Source organism: Panthera uncia, chromosome F1 (genome assembly GCF_023721935.1).
Source record: "Panthera uncia isolate 11264 chromosome F1, Puncia_PCG_1.0, whole genome shotgun sequence".
NCBI classification, from domain to species: Eukaryota; Metazoa; Chordata; class Mammalia; order Carnivora; family Felidae; genus Panthera; species Panthera uncia.
In genome coordinates, this window is record NC_064813.1 from 51,774,471 (window position 1) to 51,794,711 (window position 20,241).

Sequence of the window (20,241 nt, forward strand, 5' to 3'; positions counted from 1 at the left end):
GTTGCCCTCCAGGAGCTTTTCGATCTTCAATCCATTCGGAACTTGCTTTTGGTTTATGGTGTGAGATTTAGGGATCTATTTTCTTTTCTTCCAAGAGGGTAGTAGCTAATTATGTTCTGATTATTTATCACATAAATTATCCTTTCCTCAGTGAATTTGCAAGCCCTCCTTTATCTTGCTTTATATTTGTATAGATATACTTAGATGTAATTTTAGACTGTCTTCTAAAATGATCTATTTTATCTGTTCCCATATAATCTGGGGTACTACGTATTTGTAGTAAGTTGCACAATGTTGTCGGGGCATGACTCCTCCACTACATTTCTTTTGAGATTTTAATGTGGATGGTATTCATATTCTTTGCATAAGTCTCCTGATTTCATAGTGTTGGTTCACTGGGCAGGAGTAAGGAGGTAGAGTACCAATCAAAGCTCATCTGTCTTGTTTTACATATTAAAGTTTTGTGTCACTTGTGTGGAAAATGATAAAGCATATATGTTTTTCATCTTTGTATTTGATTTTAACTTAAAAACAGTATCACCTATCATATTGAATTAAATTTTCTTTTTTGTTTAATCTTTAATCAGAATAATTGGTTTATTCTGAAAGAGAGAGAGAAAGAGAGCACATACATGTAGGAGGGACCGAGAGGGAGGGAATCCCAAGCAGGCTCTGTACTCGCAGTGCAGAACCCCATGTGGGCTCAGACTCATGAACTGTGAGATCATGACCTGAGCGGAAACCAGGATTTGGATGCTTAACTGACTGAGTCACCAGGTGCCTCAAGTTAAATTTTCTAATTGTTATAATCACTTTCAAATATGTTGTCCTGATTCTTTTACTCTTTTTTGGCATCCCTATTTTATAATAACCTAATTTCTGTAGAGAAAGGTACCTTATAAGTATGATTTCTATAAAAGATGAGCTCATATACACTTACATTTCTAAAGTAATGATCACAAAAATCACATCATTAAATTCCGCACAGGATCTCTATTGAACACTGTCCTGAGCCTCGTATGTGTCTGTGTCTACATCAGCAGCGTGTGGTCACTATTCTCAAGGTGCTGGCAAATCCCTGCTTTGTGCCCAGTTTGACAGTTCCTAAGAGGGCCTATATGTCATATCTCAATGTTTGTACATGCTTAGATTTTACTAAATGATTTTTTTCTGTTTATGTATCATAACACATGATCCCATCTGGTGGCTGAAGTGAGTAATTGCAGAACCATATAATGCTTAGGAAAAATTGTGCATTTTCTTAAAAAAATTGTGCATTTTCTGTATATTCTTTTGAAGTTAAGGAAATCATTAGTTCTTTGAAATGATAAGGCTGAATTGCATATTTTTGCGAGTTATGGTTGTATTACTTTAGCGTACTTCAAAAAAATTTTTTTTAAGTTTTATGTATTTATTTTGGGGGTAGGGGAGAAAATCTCAAGCAGGCTCTGTGTTGCCAGTGCAGAGCCCATTGTGGGCTTGAACCCACAAGCTGTGAGATCATGACCTGAGCTGAAATCGAGAGTCAGCTGCTCAACCGACTGAGCCCTCCAGGTGCATGTTAGCACACGTTATTAAACAAAATTGAAGCGAAAGTATTTCTACCCAGGTCCTCAGGTAACTGTCATGTATGAACACTGAAGGTTTTTTTGTGATTGTGTGTCAGGTAGTATATAAATGAGCATCGTTTTCTTCACGCTGTGTTTATTGTCATAGGTAAGGCAAATAAAAACTTTACAACTTTGTTTCCATCGGTGTGACTTCAAAAACAGATATTCCATAGTTAAGGTTGAGGTCATTACTTGTGACTGCATAACTGTAAGTTCTGAATGTATGAAGGCTGGCTATATAATCACATGGAATACATGTCTGAAAGACTTAAGTTCAGGTAGGGCAGAAAAATTACTAAGAACTTAAAGGTATGTTTATAAGTGATGAAATATTAAAGCATTTATAGTCACTCAACTGCAGATCTGAACCGTGGTAGGCTTTATTTATTTGGAAAGAATAGGCTCATGCAATTTTTTCATTTAGAATGAAACCTTTAAAATCAGGCTTTTCCAAAGCCCTACATTTTTTTCATTTGATTGTCCCAGTTTATTGGAATGCATAGTGGTATATACCGGATTATGCCTTCATCTTGGTTTACCTGGATAGACTATCAGCCCTGTTGCCTGAAGTACCAAAAAATAATAGGTTGATTGTAGGTAGTTACAGTTAATAACTCAATAACTGATTAATAATTGAAAGGAATAATATCCTAAAATTCTGATTTTTGTGACTCTTCTATCCATAGATAATGATAGTAGCACTTTTCTGAGTAGAAAAGTGAAAGATACAATCTTTTTCTTTTTTTTTAAGTTGTTAAAGCTTTTTCAAAATCTGAGTGATTGTTCTAAACTTTCCTTTGGAGAAATATAAAATGCTGGTCTCTTGTTATGTGGCTTATATGTCCTATGTATGTAAATAGAAGATAGCTTAAGAATATTGTTCTGGCTTTGTAGAGGAAATATATTGGCAGAATCTTGTATTTAATAAGTATAGCTGTGATTAATTTTTTTGGAACATTCGTTTGTATTTGCTTAATTGCTGCTGAGTCTAACTTATACTTTATTTTTACTAACAGAATCAAAGAGTCTTCAGGATGGCAACAAGTGTTTACAAGTCCATATTTGGATTGGACTATTGAACGAGTAGCTTTAAATGCCAAAGTAGTTGGAGGTCCACATGGAGACAAAGACAAAATGGTTGCTGTTGCTTCAGAGAGTAGCATCATCTTATGGAGTGTCCAAGATGGAGGGAGCGGAAGTGAAATTGGTAGGGAAATTCTTGTTCCTGCTGCATTTTGCTGGTATATGTAATACTGTGAAGTTTAAGAGGGATCGCCCATCAGCATAAGAGCCAACCTGGACCATTACTTAGCTAGAGCTGCCGCATCATCTTTCCAGGGTTCAGTGGTAATAGAACTGCTCAATGTGAGAGGAAAGATCTAGTAAAGATGGGGAAGTTTAGTGTTTTAGGAGAGAGGGGAGAGTTTTGTTTTTTTTTTTTTTTTACCAGTTTGCTCCAGCTGAAAGCTGGCAGCTTTATGAGCATATATTTTTCCTGGATCCCAGTGAGTGGGGCCACCTTCTCTCCAGTTCCGTATACTGTGGGGCCTGAAGATGGGGTAAATAACTGTCTTTCTCACCCTCATTTGTTGCTTCTAGAGCAGAAATTCTCAAACTTTTTAATCTCAGAACTACTTTGTACTCTTAAAAAGTCATTCAAGACCATTAAGAGATTTTGCTAGTGTATATTATATCTATCGTTACTTATCATTAGGAGAATTAAGGCTGAAACTTTTATAAATGTTTATTAATTAGTTTCAAAATAGCAATAATAAACCCGTTGCATGGTGACATGAGTAACATTTTAATGAAAACTAGCTTTGTTTTCCAAAAATGTTTGTGAGAAGAGTGGCGTTGGTTTACAGTTTTGTGAATCTCTAATATTTTATTGAATTCCAGTGCCTGCCTGTTTGTGCATTTAGTCTGCTGCATTATGTGTTTTTGGTTGATCTACATGAAGGAAATTTGGCTTTATGCAGATATGTAGTTGGAAAAAAAACATTTTAATAGTCTTTCCAGGTAATTGTGGACATTGTTTTTTTGCTACTTTTCTTAAACATTTGAAATCGTATCGATGAACTTTGCATACTCTGTTAAACTAAAATTCATCAATCTGTCTTATTTAGTTTTTAATTTTTTTAATGTTTATTTTTGAGAGAGAGAGACAGACAGACAAAGCATGAGTGGGGGGGAGGGGCAGAGAAAGAGAGAGACACAGAATCTGAAGCAGGCTCCAGGCTCTGAGCTGTCAGCCCAGAGCCCGATGCGGGGCTCGAACCCACTAACCGTGAGATCATGACCTGAGCCAAAGTTGGACACTTAACCGACTGAGCTACCCAGGTGCCCCTCAGCAGTCTCTTTTATACTTTGAATGGATGTTTTATCCATGCGTGGTTTTGTGACATCATGCATTGGTCATTTGGAAAACGTTGGTTTACTGAGTTATGGAGATCTTCCAAATGTTGATATCTTTCATTGTACAATATCCAGGAAAAAAATCACTACTTACCACGTCTCTAAATTCTAATGTATTGGGACACCGTCACATTCCCTGTGGTAGGTAAAAGTATTCCACAATTCCAATTTTCACTTGAATCATTGAATTTTTATCATTGAAATAACAGGCTTATTTTGTTCTCTTTTGAGGGAAGTCTACTAAGTACTCAAATCTGAATTACAATGGTTTGTCACCCTTTCAGATAAAAATGACATTCTGTGAAAAGAGCTGCTAGGTTAGCTCTCAGCTCCAGCATTCGAGATGCTTTTCCTTGACTGACGTACACATAGTACTTAGTCACACAGAATATTAAGAACACATATACTCAAAATTGAGATTGAGTCAGTACAAAATGCTATATAAATTGCTTCATCAAAGACATTCTTAAACTGGCCTTTTTTTCTTTCCTTGCGAGAGTGTGTGGCAGAGAATTGAATGGCTGCTGGTACAGTTTGGTGCCCCTGCTTTAATTTGTGCTCAGGTGCCTGCCATTGTCACCCACGTTGCTTTGCATACCTACCGTCAGTGTAACTGTCAACACAGATGTTTTAGGATAAAGCATGAGATTCATAAAAGTTTTTAATGTTTCGAGTATTTCAACACCACATGCGTTTGTGGCCGTACATTCACGCAAAAGATCTTTAATGATCGATTGGTTCTGACACCAAATTAATAGAAGCAAAATACCAGGGTCAGCTACATCTGTATATGAATCTGTTTGTAGGACAAAAATGTAGTCTGGCTCACAAGATACTGTCTCTGCCAAGTCTTTAATTCAGGAACTTACTGTGTAATTGAAAAGTGGCAGCATTGTGATTTTTTTACTGACTTTTCATCTAGTAGGCATTCAGCATTGTCACGCGTCCCAGGCTTTCTCAGCTGCTAGCAGTTGTGTGCGCCTCTCTAGCCAGTCCAGCACCATAATTACCCTGTAAAGTGCTTCAGTGCCTCTTTCATTTCTACTTTGAAATTTTATAACAGTTCTGGCTTTTGAAGACCTTTTCATATCTTCATTTAAAATATTTTTTTCCAGGGGCACATGAATGGCTCAGTTGGATGAGCATCCGGCTCTTGATTTCGGCTCAGGTTATGATCCCAGGGTCATGGAATCGAGCCCCATTTTGGGCTCCGTGCTGAGCATGGAGCCTGCTTGGAATTCTCTCCCTCCGCCCCTCTCCCCTGCTGCCACATGCTCGTTCTCTCTCTCTCTCTCTCAAATAAAAATACGTTTTTTTTTTTTTTTTAAGTTTATTTATTTTGAGAGAGACAGAGTGCAAACAGGGGAGGGAGGGGCAGAGAGAGGGAGAATCTCGAGTAGGCTCTGTGCTTTCAGTGCAGAACCCAACACTAGGGTTGAACTCACAAATCTGTGAGATCACGACCTGGGCCGAAGTGGAGTCAGATGCTCAACCAACTGAGCCACCCAAGTGTCCCAAAATACTTGTCTTTAAACTGAATATGTGATCTCAGTGTGCCCACAACTGGCATTAGGGTAGTATTCAGAAATGTTCTGTTGGATAGGCACAATAAGGTATCAACATCTATACATTTGAGGGAAATAATAATTTTTGTTAATTCTAATAGTTAATTTCCTATTTTCCTATTTTGCTCCAGTCTCCCTTCCATGTCATATCTATATTTGTCAGCACCTTTAGACTTAGATGGCACAGCTGTGCCATCTAAGGTTTTGCAGCAGACAGATGTTTTAATTTTATCATTTTGAAGCCAAAGAGCCATCAATAAGTAGATGAAAAATGTATTAGAATAAACTTATTTTAGAATAAAGTATTTCAAACAGTTTCAAATAAAGTTTTAAAATTTGTAGAGGTTTCCAGAGCATTTTTAATACTAATATTGCAAAACACAGCAAAGTACATATTTCTCAACTGTGTTTCTTTGTAGGCTCGAGGAAAGTTTGGGTTTTAAGGTAATTTATTGGACAATAAAGAGGTTACAGCAGATAAAACTGAAGACAAACAGAACATAGTGGAAGTATTTCCAACAAACTAAGTTAATCTTGGGGAAACTTACAAAGTTAGTTATATCATACAGCTATCAATATAGACAATTCTAGGCAACATAAGAATAGATACATACATTCTGTTAGCTGTCATAATGATGTCCCCATTAAGTCAGGTAGCATCTGGAAGATTCCTCTGTATATTCTTGAGATAACGACAGTAAACAAGGAAAATAATTCTTTAATATTACATAAAAATAGTCTTGACCTCTCAGACTTCTAGAATGTGTCTCAGAGACCCACAGAGACTCACATACCACACTTTGAGAATTACTGTTCTAGACCACTTGCCTTCCCTTCTCTCCAGCTTCCCACCTGACCTCCCCACACTTCAAATCTCCTGTGAGTCATCGGGACTTCTACTTGGTATGTCTTCACCTGGGTCATTATCCTTTATTCCTTTGAAGTTACCAGCTCTAGCTCCCCAGCTCAAACATTCTTTCACTTCCCTGGGATCTTTACTTATCGCTTCTCTTGTATCAGGTTTGGAATCTGTCATCACATTCCCTCTGGCACAGAGCCTCAGTTTCCTCGCACTACTCCCTTTGCTGTTTTTCCCTGAAGAAACCCCAACCCTGGTGGGGGTGCCTGGGTGGCTCAGTTAAGCATCGTCTGACTTTGGCTCAGGTCATGATCTCACGGTTTGTGGGTTCAAGCCCCACATCAGGCTTTGTGCTGACAGCTCAGAGCCTGGAGCCTACTTCAGATTCTAGGTCTCCCTTTCTGCCTCTCCCCTGCTTGCACTCTGTCTCTCTCTGTCTCTTAAAAATAAATGTTAAAAAAAATTTTTTTTTAAAAAGAAGTCCCAACCCTGGCCAAATCCACCTTTCTACCTGAAAAGCTAAATATGACTTGGAAACAGAAATGCATGCATACAAAGAAGTTCGTCTCCATTCATGACCTCTACTCTCAGGTGGGCCTTTAAAAGCTACCCAGAAATGCTCATGCGTTATCCTTGTCACTTTGCCACTCTCCTAAATGACTATTTCACACTGTTTTCCTTTTCTTTAGACTTCCAGCACTTTCTGCCACTCTCATTGAGAGAGAATATCAAGTCATATCTGTGTATCTGTGCTCGTATACGCTGTTGTCCCATGTGTTACCGTGACTAAGTTGTCCCTGCTTTAATCTAAGGCCAACTGCGTGCATTTTGTTGTATAACTAGATCCTGTTTGCTTTCACTTACAAGGAGCAAGGACATTGCTCCAGTAGCCGTTTGCTCTGTCTCCTGCTTCGTAAGGACTGCTCACCTCCTGCTCTTGGACCCTTTCCGCCAGCACACAACCATGCTGTAATTCTGTGGTGAGAATAACAACAAAAACTACCCTACATTCTCTTTCAGGTTTTGCTCCATTTTTCTGCTTTCCTAAAGCAGAAGATAGGAGTTACCTGAACTTGTTTCAACGTCCTCCTCTTCTGTTCTTTCCTGAAGTTGCTCTAATCATTCTTTTGCCCCCACTGCTTCATAAAACTACTCTTGTTAGTATGACCTGTGGTCTGTACTCTGCTAAATCCTGTGATCAATTCCGAGTCTCCTCTTATTAAAACTTTAGAGCTGTCATTTGATATCATGATTCCTTTCCTTTGGAGGACTTTTCCTCTTTTGGCTTCCAGGATACTTTATAATCCTGATTTTTATCCAACCTCCTTGTGTCTTATCGGTTCCTTTTTGATAGTTCCTCCTCATTTGACTGATTTCAAATTGTTGGAGGGCCCCAGAGCTCATCTTTCCTCTGTATTTATTCTGTTACTGATCTCATACACTCTAATGGTGCTGTGTGCTGATGAGTCACATGTTTATGTGTCTATTGTTGGCTCCTCCTCCGAACTTCAGAATTGTGCTTGTGTGAGGGGTCCCAAAGACCACTTCCAGTTTCAGTGGTTTGCACTCACAGGATTCAGCAAGAGCTACTTAGGGTTATGATTTATTACAATGAAAACATACAAAGCAAAATCAGTAAAAAGACGCATGGGATGAAGTCTAGTGGATATCAAGTATAAGGTTTCAAGAGTTCTCTTCCAGTGGTGCCCCAAAGGACATGCTTAATTTCTCCAGCAATGGATTGTAACAATACCTGTGGAATGGCTGCCAGAGAAGCTCATTAGACATTTGGTGCCCAGGATTTTTCCTGGAGGCTAGTCACAGAGGCAGCCTCTGCGTGGCACGTACCAGGAGTCCACAGTTCCCAAAGGAAAGCAGGTGTTCACCATTAACCCCATTGTTTACACAGTTTAGGTTGTCTGTCACCATGGATTACATTTCCCTTGTTTAGTTTCATGAGTGGAATTACTTAGTATGTATTCTTTTGTGTCTGGCTTCTTTCATTTAGCATAATGTTTCTGAGATTCATCTATATTGTTGTATGTATCAGTGACCCGTTCCTTTTTATTGCTGAGTAGTAGTCCGTTGAATGAGTATCCTAGAATTTGTTTATCCATTTATCTGTTGATGGACATTTGGTTTATTTCCAGTTCAGAGGTGTTATAAATTCAAGAAGTCGTCTTTCTCTGGGTATGTTTTCTTTTCTTTCTTCTCTTGTTTTGTTTTGTTTAGTGAATATGTTTTCTCAAGGTAAATCAAGGTAAATAACCTAGCAGTGGAATTTCTGGGTCATATAAAAAGTGTATGCTTAATGTTATAAGACACTTACAAACTGGTTTCCAGAGCAGTTGTATTATTTTACATTTCTGCTAGCAGTGTATGAGAGGAGTATATACAGTGATTTTAATGGTGGTTTTAATTGCATTTTGCTGCGGATTAATGATACTGAGTATCTCTTTCATGTGCTTTATTGACCATTTATATTATTTCTTTTGGGATGTATCTTTAAATCATTTTCTCAGGGCACCCGGGTGGCTTGGTTGAGCATTCGATTCGGCTCATGTCAAGATCCCAGGGTTGTGGGATCCAGCCCCTCGTGGTTCGGCTCTGCGCTAAGTGTAGAATATGCTTGGTATTCTCTCTCCTCCCTCTGCCCCTCTTCCCCGCTTGTGCACGCACTCTCTGTCTCTCTCTCAAAAAATAAAATTAAATTAAAAAAAAATAATAATTGTTTGGGGCATCTGGGTGGCTCAGTCGGTTAAGTGGCAGACTTTGGCTCAGGTCATGATCTCACGGTTTCAGGAGTTCGAGCCCTGTGTCGGCTCTGTGCTGACAGCTCAGAGCCTGCTTGAGATTCTCCCTCTTTCTCTGCCCCTTGCCTGCTCATGCTCTCTGTCTCTCTCAAAATAAATAAACTAAAAAATAAAAATAAAATAAATAAATCATTGTTCTCTTTTTATGAGGTTGTCATTCTATTGTTGATTTGTGATAGTTCTTTATATATTCCGGATTAGAGGTTTGCAGCCAGGCATATTATCACCTAGGAGGCATGTGGAGGTGTCTGGAGACATTTTTGATTGACACAGCTAAGGGAGTTCTTTGTGTGTATCCCTCTGTCTTCCTCCCTCCCTCCCTTCCCCTCTCCATTATCTCTTTCTCCTCTCCTTTTGCCTTCTTTTTGGAACTCAGCTTTGTATTAGACTACTTCATATTGGTCTAGAGATCACTGAAGCACAGTTGGTTTGTTTCATTTTTCTCCCCATTTTTAAAACAATTTAGATCAGTTTTTTTTATGCCTTTAATATTATTTACCCATTTTCTTCAGTTAAGCCCATCTAGTAAGTTTTTTATTTGCGATATTGGACTTTTAAGCTGCAAAATGACCTCTTTTGATTCCATTTTAGTTTGTTTTTCTGCTGAGATTTCTTAACCTTTTTACTTATGATGTTCTACTTTTTATTAAATCCAGCATATTCATTATAGTTGTTCCGTTATTTTTTGACTTTAATTCCAGTATCTGGATCATCTCATATTTTTATTTCAGGCCCTATTCTACTTTGCACGTCTAGGAAGTTTTGACTGTATGCAGGGCATGTGCATGATACATCATATAGGGGATATGATTATGTTCTCTCTTAAAAGATGTGAGGTTAGTCCTGGTAGGCAGTTAAATTACTGCAGGATCTTCTTGATCCTGCTGGGCTTGTTTTTGTGCTTTGTTAAGGGTAGTTAGCCTCGCTCTGCTTGATTTTTTATTTAAAGGCTTGGCTCCTATTCAGGGGTGTGGTCCTTATTCCTAAAGTGTTGCCTTTTCTGGAGTCTTTACGGAAGGAATGTCTGAGGTGTTCATCCAGGGTTCTCCACTCTTCCTGAGCTGGAGCGACCCATGTAACCTCTGTCACCTGTACTCTGCACTCAGGCCTGTGGCAGCCTTTCTCTTCTGTTTTTTGGGGATTTTTCCTCTGCCCAGGTGCAGTCCGGCCTCTGCCAACGGGTAGGAAACCCGTGTGCAGACCTTCTGTGCCGCCGGCTCACTCACCCTGGCGCACTTGTCTTTTTCTTATCACTTTTGCTCTCAGGTTCTAGCCACCTCATCAACTGCGCGCTCTACCTCAGTCTCTTCAGTTCAGGGAGAAGCCGTCACTCTGCCCGTGAGTTTGACCTCCCTGTGGTAGGGCCAGTAAAGCGCCCTGAACGCCGAAAGCCGGGTGAATGCGGGGCTCCTGGCTATTTCCCACCTTTGCGTCTTCAGCTACCCGTTGTCCGGTGCCTGAACACAGCTGCCTCGTGTGTTGTGGCCCGTTGTCGCCTCACCGTGAGGAAAAATCCGATGCCGTGTGTATGCCATCATGGCTGGCAGTGGGAGTCCTCCCTAACAACTGTAGGGAAAAAGTTTTAACGTTACAACTTTGAAATTATGATACGCTGGTAATTAATGGTACGGAGAGAAAGTTAAGTTGTGTTTTCTCTCCCCTCCCCCACTCCTTTTTTCAAACAGGCGCTTGTAACACGGCAGTGAGTGGGGATTTCAGGCCTTCCTTTGCTTTCAGAGGCCAGTGTGGTAGGGAGCTGTGTTGGGAGACGGTACGTGGTAATTTGTTCGTGTCCAGTGAAAGAAACCACTGATCATTACAGATGTTCTTCAAACTTGACAGCACCATCCAAAGAAAATTGTTTGGCTGGTTTGTCTGGGATAGAGCTCTTCCAGAGGTCGGGCTCCTTTCATCTTAACTTGTATAAGGCGGCGCTGCCGGATTGCTGCTAGAAGCAGCGTTTTGCTGAAAGGGTCCCCGAAGACAGGAACTTGTCATTACTTGTAGCGTGTCTTCCCCGTGGATAGTAGCCGAGATTGTTGAGCCTAAGCAGGAGTGACACTTTGAGTTTCTTGAGATCATTCAGAATGTCTTCCTTGATTTCCCTCGATTTCATCCTTCTCTAGAGTAATCGATGTTAGTTGGTTTTCTAGTTTTTATTTCCACCTTTCACGCGGCCCATAGTACTGAATATGGTTGGTTTCACATGTTCTGAACAATTGTTTTGCATCAAAATTAAAGGACTTCCTAAAATTGTGTTTGAGGTGATGATTTTCTGCTCTGGAGTGGCAGGTTTTTGGGTATGTGTGTTGTATTTTATTTTGCTGGGTTTTTTTTTTTTTTTTTTTTTCTGAATTGACAGGTTGGGTTGAGGTGGTGTATTCATGTGTATAAATACATATTTATACATATAGATTATATATATATGTGTATATATACATATACATATATATATACACATATATGTGTATATATACATATATATACATTATACATACAATATATACACATTATATATATATGTGTGTATATACGTATACATATATATATATATACACACATATATATACATTCTTAGCAATACTTACCACTTTTTTTTTCTTTTTGTCCAGTGTAAATCATTTTTCCTCCTAGGTGCCTGGCTTTTTCAAAATTAGTTGAGAAATTTTTTTTGAAGATTTATTTTTGGACTGGCTGGCTGGTTCAGTCAGTGGAGCGTGCAACTCCTGATCTTGGGGTTTTGGGTTGGAGCTCTTCGTTGGGTGGAGAGATTACTTAAAAATATTTTTACATTTTTATGAAAAACAAAGAGGTTGCATGCTCCACCAACTGAGCCAGCCAGGTGCTCCTGGTTAAGAATTTTCAAGGCGTTATTTATTGCTGCTGGTCTTGTCTTGTATGTAGTTCACAGTTCTGAACAGAAAGGGAAATACTGTGCACTGGTGTAAGAATCAAAAGAAATCAGTTACCTTTTCTGGATTATGCTTTCAGTACATGCTGCAGTTGCAATTAATTGGTTTGTTTCTTCCCATGAGTTCTTCAGAGCCTTATGCATCATGTTTTTCTATTATATATTGTCCAGAAACGACTGTAAAGGGCCATAATGCCATACCAAAGTGAGCCTAGAATTCTAGAATTCTCTCTTTTAGCTATTCTTGGGTCTTCTGCTACTGATGTGGGATATTTGCTCCTTACAGCCTCCCTTCCTACATCCCCTCTTTCCCCTTTCTCTGATTCTCTGGGCTTGCCCATCCCCCCCCCCCCCCCCCCCCCCCACCATTTGGTGAACTATTTACCTTTAAAAAAAAACTCAGATGGCTTCTTTTCTAAAAAATATCTTCAAACCTCTTTTCTTAACCCCCCCCCCCCCCTTATTCCTCTGGACGTTACTTGATCCTGTGTATCCACATCTTTTAGTTATTGTTGTGTTATGGTATAATTGGTTGTTTGCATTTTTTCTCTTTTAAACCTTAAGTACCCAGTAATATCCTGTCTTTTCATGTGTTTCATCCTATGGCCTGATATGATGCCTGTTGAATGAATTAAATGGAGATCTGCAATGCTGAGAGACAAGGAGTTTAAAATAATTTGAGTAAAGGCTTGAATGTTTTTAGTAAGATTTCTTGCTGCTTTTTTTTCTTTGTGTGTGTGTGTGTGTGCGCGCGCGCGTGTGTGTATCCAGATTTCTGGACATGTTCTTAGATAGTTAACGCTGCCAAGTCTCTGTCTTGAGATTAGTGGTTCCCAAATACCCCAGTCATTAGCAATCTGTAGCTAAATCTCATATAGGTTTTATAAAGGTGTGGTGGGTTTTCTGATTTAGCAAGTCTGAGATGAATTTTAGGATTCTTTTTATTTTGTTCACTTAAAAAAATTTTTTTTTTTAATTTTCTTTATTTTTGAGAGGCAGAGAGAGAGCGCGTGTGGGGGAGGGGCAGAGAGAGGGAGACACAGAATCCGAAGCAGGCTCCAGGCTCTGAGCTGTCAGCACAGAGCCCAATGCGGGCCCGAACTCATGCACCTTGAGATCATGACCTGAGCCGAAGTCGAACGCTCAACTGACTGAGCCACCCAGGTGCCCCGTCATTTCGTTCACTTTAAATTTACCTGGTTATTTTGATGGTCAACCAAGTGTGGGAACCACAGCTTTAGATAATACGGTGTTTTAGGGTAAGGTTACTTAGGGCAGCTACTTATGAGCTTACCAGGTTTCTTGTTTTTGATCCCTAAAGGGTCTAGCATATAACTTATGGAAATGAGAACACATTTAGTCACCTTGAAGATGTTTCTAATCTGGGCTTTGATGAATTCTAAAGATAGTGACTATTTAACTCTTTATTTTTTACTATCATTTAAGGGGTGTTCAGCCTTGGTGTTCCCGTAGATGCTCTCTTCTTTATCGGTAACCAGTTGGTGGCTACGAGTCACACAGGGAAAGTGGGAGTATGGAATGCCGTCACTCAGCACTGGCAGGTTAGTTTTAACTAAAGCACATTACAGAAAATGTTTCTGAAACTCATGCTGATTATGCATTTGCTTCATTTTTGTGGAATTCATAGTGTGGAATTCATAGCATAATGATTAGATATTCGTGTATATTGCAGAATGGTCACAGTAAGCCTAGTTTAACATCTTTCACCAAATGCAGTTACAGAATTTCTTTCTTGTTTCAAGAATTTTAAAAGATAAACTCTTAGCCACTTTCAGATGTGCGATATAGTATAAACTATAGCTGCTATGCTGTACATTACATTCCCTTGACTTATTTTATAACTGGAAGTTTGTATCTTTGTATCTTTGTTTAAGTAGGCTCTATGCCCAATGTGGGGCTTGAACTCACAACCCTGAGATCAAGAGTTGCATGCTCTAAGGACTGAGCTGGCCACGCCCTTACTTTTTTTTTTTTTAAATCTTTAAAAAAAATGTTATATATATATATATGTATATATATTTTAGATTTTTTAAAAATTTATTTTGAGAGAGAATGAGAGAGCGTGAGTGGGGAGGGACAGAGAGAGAGAGAAGAGAGAGGGAGGGAGGGAGGGAGGGAGGGAGAGAGAGAGAGAGAGAGAGAATCCTAAGCAAGCTCCGCATTATCAGTGCAGAGCTGGACAAGGGGCTGGAACTGAACCAGGGTTTAGAACTGAACTGTAAGATCATGACCTGAGTGGAAATTAAGAGTTGGAAACTTAACCAACTGAGCCACCCAGGCGCCCCTTACCTTTTATCTTTTGGTTTTGTTTTGTTTGTTTGTTTCTAGGTTCCACATAAGTGAAATCATAGGAATTTGTCTTTCTTGGTCTGATTTTTTTCATTTAACACAATGCCCTCAAGGTCCATCCACATTATTGTAAATGACAATGTTTGTTTGTTTTTTTTTTCTTTCTTTCTTTCTTTTGTGGTTGAGTAATATTCCAATGTATATTTATACTACATGTTCTTTATCTCTCCATCCATGGATGGACACTTACACTGTTTCCATATCTTGGCTATTTTAAATAATGCTGTAGGGAATATGGTGGTACCTATATCTTTTTGAGTTAGTGTTTTTGTTTACTTCAGATATCTACCCTGCAGTGGAATTGCTGGATCCTGTGATAGTTCTATTTTTAATTTTTTGAGAAACCTTCCTACTATTTTCCATAGTGGCTGTAACAATTTACCTTCTGACCAACAGTGCACGAGAGATCTCTTTTCTCCACATCCTTGCCAACACTTGTTATTTCTTGTTTTTTGATAATGGCTATTCTAACAGGTGTGAGGTGATAACTCATTGTGGTTCTGAGTTGCATTTCCCTGACGATGAGTGATAGTGACCATGCTTTCGTGCACCTGTTGGCCATCTGTATGTCTTTGGAGAACTGCCTATTCAAATCCTCTACCCATTTTTTTTTGTTTTTATTTTTGATTACATAAAATATTACATATATTTATAGTGACATTTACTTCTAGATACAGATTTGATTATGTTTTGAAGAATGTTTAGTTACTTGGGAAAATGAGTGAGTATTTAAACTGCGGTTTGATGTTTCATATTTTTGAAATGTTTTAACTTAACATGCTTTGGGAATAGTAGTCCAGGCAAACTTCATTTCCTGAGTAAAGCTCAGAACGTTGTAGAAATACGTAGCCTGTTCAGAGAAGGTAGCAAGCTAAATGATCTCAAGTACTTGAGAGGAACAAGAGGATAAGACTATAAAAGAGTTAATGCTTGATTCTGAAGGAGAGAAGAAAAATTAAAGGACTTAAGTAGAGAGTAACATGATTAGATCCCTGTTTTAGGAAGGTAGCAGCATTAACTACTATGAAAGCAGGGCTGGAGATCAGGGGTAATCCAGCAAAGAAGCAGACAGATTTGACGAAAGGCAGTGATGGTAGAGGTGGCAAAGGTGAGCCTATTTGAAAAACATTTCATAAGCCTTCCTGAAAGTACAGGACTGGTGTCTGGTTTGGGTGTGGAAAATTAAAGGAGAGGGAGATGTATTTCCAGTTTTGGATTGCTAGTTTTGACAGTCGGGTGGATGGTAATAAGTTGACAGGGAACATGTTTACTCTGAGATTCCTGTAGGCATCAAAATGAATGTGTGCAGTACACATTTGGGAGCATTCCTTTGGAATTTAGGAAGGAAGAAAGGGCTAGAAAGTAGTATTTAGAAACCACAATGCTTCTATGACAACTGAAAAAGTAAGAACTGATTCAAGGTTTTCTGTTGAGAGGATGCACATAGGAAGAAAAAAAGTCTGGGAAACATTAGCATTTAAGGGGACAAGATAAGGAAACCAAGAGCCACAAGAACATACGTGATTGAGAAATAACATTAGTCTAGGATATGATTTGTAAATATAAGTTAATTAGGTTTTGTTTGGGGCAAGCCAGATTGTGGGAACTGAAGAATCAAAAGACCAGAGATTGGACACAGCACACTCAGAGTTAGCTTTCAAGAAGTTTGGTGGTGAAGGAAAGCAAGGAGACAAAGTGATGGCGTGAGAATCAAGGCTGGGTGGTAGAAAAGATGTTCAGTGTTTTGTTTTTTTTCTCTAAGATGAGAGAAGCTTGAGCATGGTTGTAGTCAGAGAGGGAAGTTATCTGAGAAAGCACATGGAGGGTGAAAGAATGGAGATGATCTCTCATCCCATCGAAGTCAGGAATGTATGAGATGTAAAACAGCTTAGAGACTTTCACCCAACAGAAAGTAGAGATGCCTCCTTCTCTGATGAAAGAGTAAGGAAGGAGGATTGAAGAACATAAATTCAGTGGAAGACAAAGGCACTGGAAGTATGTATCGAGGATTGCAGAGATTGTAATTTGTACATTTGTAGTGGACCTGGGTGATAGAACTATGTGAGTGTCTCCATTAGTGCTCAGTACTGGGAATAAATAGGAGCAAGAGGAAAGAAACCAGCATTAGCCTGATCCAGGATTGGAGAGTTAATAAAGTGGATATGACACACCAAGGGATGAGAAAACATAAAGATGGCAAAGTAGTTGAAATCCTGAGATCAAGAAGTAAGGAGGTGCCAGGTGGACGGAGAAGGAGGCAGGGATGTCAAGGGACTCGGATGTTAAAGCCGACTGATGACTAGTAAGGAGTGAGAATTGTTGGGAAGACAGGAAGTGATACCTCTGTAAAGAGGAATGTGAATTTCTAATGATTAACGGAAGGTCTGCTTTCAGATAGGTTATTTGACAAATTATGTCAAATCTGAGCTTTTAGTGGGTAGGGGAAGCTATACTAGCTGTGCCATAAATTTGGGTTCCTAAAGGAACATACTTCTTTATTCTTTTTTTAAACCAATGTTTCTAAAACTACATATAAAAGTGTTCATATCTTTGGGGTCCTGAAAACTGTACCAGCTTCCTCAAAGTGCCCTTTATTCTAAAGCTTTTATTCCCATGTAAAACCTGATGATTCTCGTTTGGTGTACGCATGAATTGAAAACCGTATCCGACAAGGTGGGTTTGTTTCTACATTTCAGGAAGACCTTGGGAAAGTTGAGCATTCAGCATACAAGCCTTGTAAACCAACTAGGTGAACTTCACTGTAGTGTAGAGGTGGCATGTAATGAAGTCTCAGCGTCTGTGGTCCAGACGTCCCTGGGCAGTTACCGGACCCCAGGCCGACCCGAGTGCTGTGACGCTGGTTGAGTAGGTTCTGATTTGGCCTTTAGCAACAGTTCTGCCCTCGAATAACACACAAAGTATGCAGGGACAGCTGTTGTATATTCAAGGTTGATTTGAAGTATTTGAATCAGATGAGTGAGAGAGAGAGAGAGAGAGAGTGTGTGTGTGTGTGTGTGTGTGTGTGTGCGTGTGTGTGTGCGCGCATGTGTAAGTTCTAAAAGCTGTTGTGAAATTATCGTTGGTGTAGCAGTTCTTATAACAGCTGCAATAAGATTTTAAGGAAAATTTCCTAAAAGCATTGTATCTGATTTGGGTAAGAAAAAAGAAAAATGATTTTTTTGTTTGTTTGTTTTAGTGCCTCAATGAAAGAGGCATTAAAGAAACGCCCTTTGATAAGAAGGATATTCATACTTTGAAGGGAAGCACTGGAACGAAATACACATCAGCAAAGAAATTGATAGGCTGGTAAATCCAAATAAGTGATTATTTAATAAGTAATGGGTGAGGGTAAAAACATACTGTTAAAAATGATGATTATCTAGGTAGAGATTGTGGTTGAAAGATTCTAGGGCCTTTGTAGTGCTTGGGAACACAGATTGATTTTTTTTTTTTTAGACTGATTGTTTTCAAATTGTGTATCATTTAATTTTGTACATAGAGATAATGATAATCATCATGCGCTACCTTAGAAGAGAAAATCCACTTCCATTGTAGATTTGTGACCATCATGTCTGAACCAAATACATTAATCGGTACGATTTCTCAGGTTCTTGATGTGAAGTTGTTAGGATAAGGAAGAAGAGGCCCCAGAATGACTGTCTCTTGCTTATGCTAGGAGAGAAGAACTCAGTCCTAACACCTCTATAATTTACTCATCCTCTGCTTTCTCTGTTCTTCTTGTACTGAGGGGTAGACATGAAGGAAAAGCAGGATTTGGGTCAAGGGTTGCAGAAAAAGAGGTTGTAGAAGGTTCTGGTCTTAGAGCCTATCTTCCCAGAGAACCAATGGTAGAAATGTTTGCCTTGGATGTGTGTTGGGACGCTCCAGGCTGCAGCCACTCTTTCATTGATAAGGGATCTAAAAGGAGAGGAATCTCATGCCCTTATCTGTCCCCATCCCCCTACTCTCAAGATTCTGGGGTAGGAGTTGAAGTTCTTCCTAGAGTATTGGAACTAAAAAAAATGAACTTGGCATGAGAAAACTCGTCATTGGCATTAAAGCAGCCTTCCCTCCATTCTTCAGACACCTTTACTCATATCACTGAAAGGCTCTCAGGGTTTACCTGCTACAAAACTCGTTAGCTCTGATGAAACGGAAACCCTGACCTGAGGTTAGTGCAGGGGTGGGGGTGGGGGGATGGCAATTGAGTCTTTGAGATATTTCCGTGTACGACACCAGAAGGTTCACGCAGGAATTAGGGTCATATGCATGCAGCTTTAGAGGAATCATTGCTTCCAACTTTTAGCTTTTGGTTAAATTTGTTCCTTTTATTTAGAAGGGACCCATATTGTACACTTTTATACTTGCTGTTCTGTTTGACATGGCCCTTCCTCTACCTAACTCATATTTGACTTTTTCAATTTTCATGCTTCGCTCCCTTTCTGAGCTTTTCCCTGATCTTTGCCCTTTTAAACCCCTCCCTGGGATTGAGATGAGAGTCCTCCCTGCTCTCTGGTGTAGCACACTCTATTTTAGGGCCTCTCACACTGTGATTTTCTTTTTTTCCTTTCTTGCCCTCAAGTTTACAAGCTCTTACAGAGCAAGTGATGTCTCACATCCCTTATCCAGCCCAGTTACTCTTTCTCTCGGGTAATACCTGATACATGAGAAATAGCTCATTTAAATGTCATCTGTGAAGTTTCATGTGACTCTCACCTGGCTATGCATAGGGAAGATTCATTTTGATCTTATTGCCACTGCTCTAAAAAACATTTTTTGTTTGTTGCTTTGTTTTCTAGTAAAATTGTGCCCTTTGCTTTTCTTGTAGCACACATATAGACAGTTATTAATTTTTAACTAGACTGATTTGCTCGGGAAGCTGACTTTTTTATTCTAGTACTTGAAAACACAAAAGCTTAACGGAATTTTTTTGTCCTGCCATTTCCTAGGAAACAGGGGTCTACAGCAGAATGAAGATAGAGATTACCATTTTGTCAAAGACATGGTGATAAATTATCAAGGGACCAAGTGCTATTTGGCGATGAGTCTGTTTTCTAGTTCTGTCCCTTACTACATGAATTTAGGCAGGCCATTTAATCTCTTATATAGAAGAGAGAAGGAGGAAGGGACCTGGTCAGATTGTGCCTTCAACTTTAATGCGTGCTGTGAGCTCACAACCACTTGCAGAGAAAAGAGATAATCCATGGGAATTCTGATAGGACAGTGCTGCCTTTGGAAATACATTTTTTTTAAAAAAAAAGCTTTAAAAGGACCTGTATTGACAGCTCTTCACAGTTCCCTGTGGGAACTAAAGAAAGTAATTTTCTAAGTCCTATTTAAATTAGATATTAGTGGTTTGGTTTTTTTAATTTCATTGAGTAATCTCCACACCCAGTGTGGGGCTCAAACTCACAACACCCACATTAAGAGTCGCCCACGCTACTGATATAGCGAGCCAAGCGCCCCTAGTGAGTTTTGTTGTCGTTGCTATTGTTAAAAGTGTCAAATTTTTAAGGAAATTGAGCAGTAAATACAAATTATTAATATTTAACATCTAATAATAATCTTCCTACATCAGGTTCAAGATGTTGTCCCTATAACCAGTTACGACACTGCTGGCTCATTCCTTCTATTAGGATGTAACAATGGATCAATATATTACATCGGTAAGCTTATGGGCGTTTAACCCTGGTCCTAT

General features: G+C 39.2%; 1 protein-coding gene across 1 annotated transcript in view; it reads left to right on the forward strand.

Annotated features, from left to right (window-relative positions):
* KCTD3 (potassium channel tetramerization domain containing 3) overlaps positions 1–20,241 on the forward strand; it is a 53,776-nt gene that overhangs the window by 15,521 nt on the left and 18,014 nt on the right. The window contains exons 9-11 of the mRNA XM_049634557.1: positions 2,627–2,817; positions 13,620–13,735; positions 20,122–20,209. Of these exons, the coding sequence (XP_049490514.1) occupies positions 2,627–2,817; positions 13,620–13,735; positions 20,122–20,209 (395 nt within the window). The remainder of the gene's footprint in view (positions 1–2,626; positions 2,818–13,619; positions 13,736–20,121; positions 20,210–20,241) is intronic.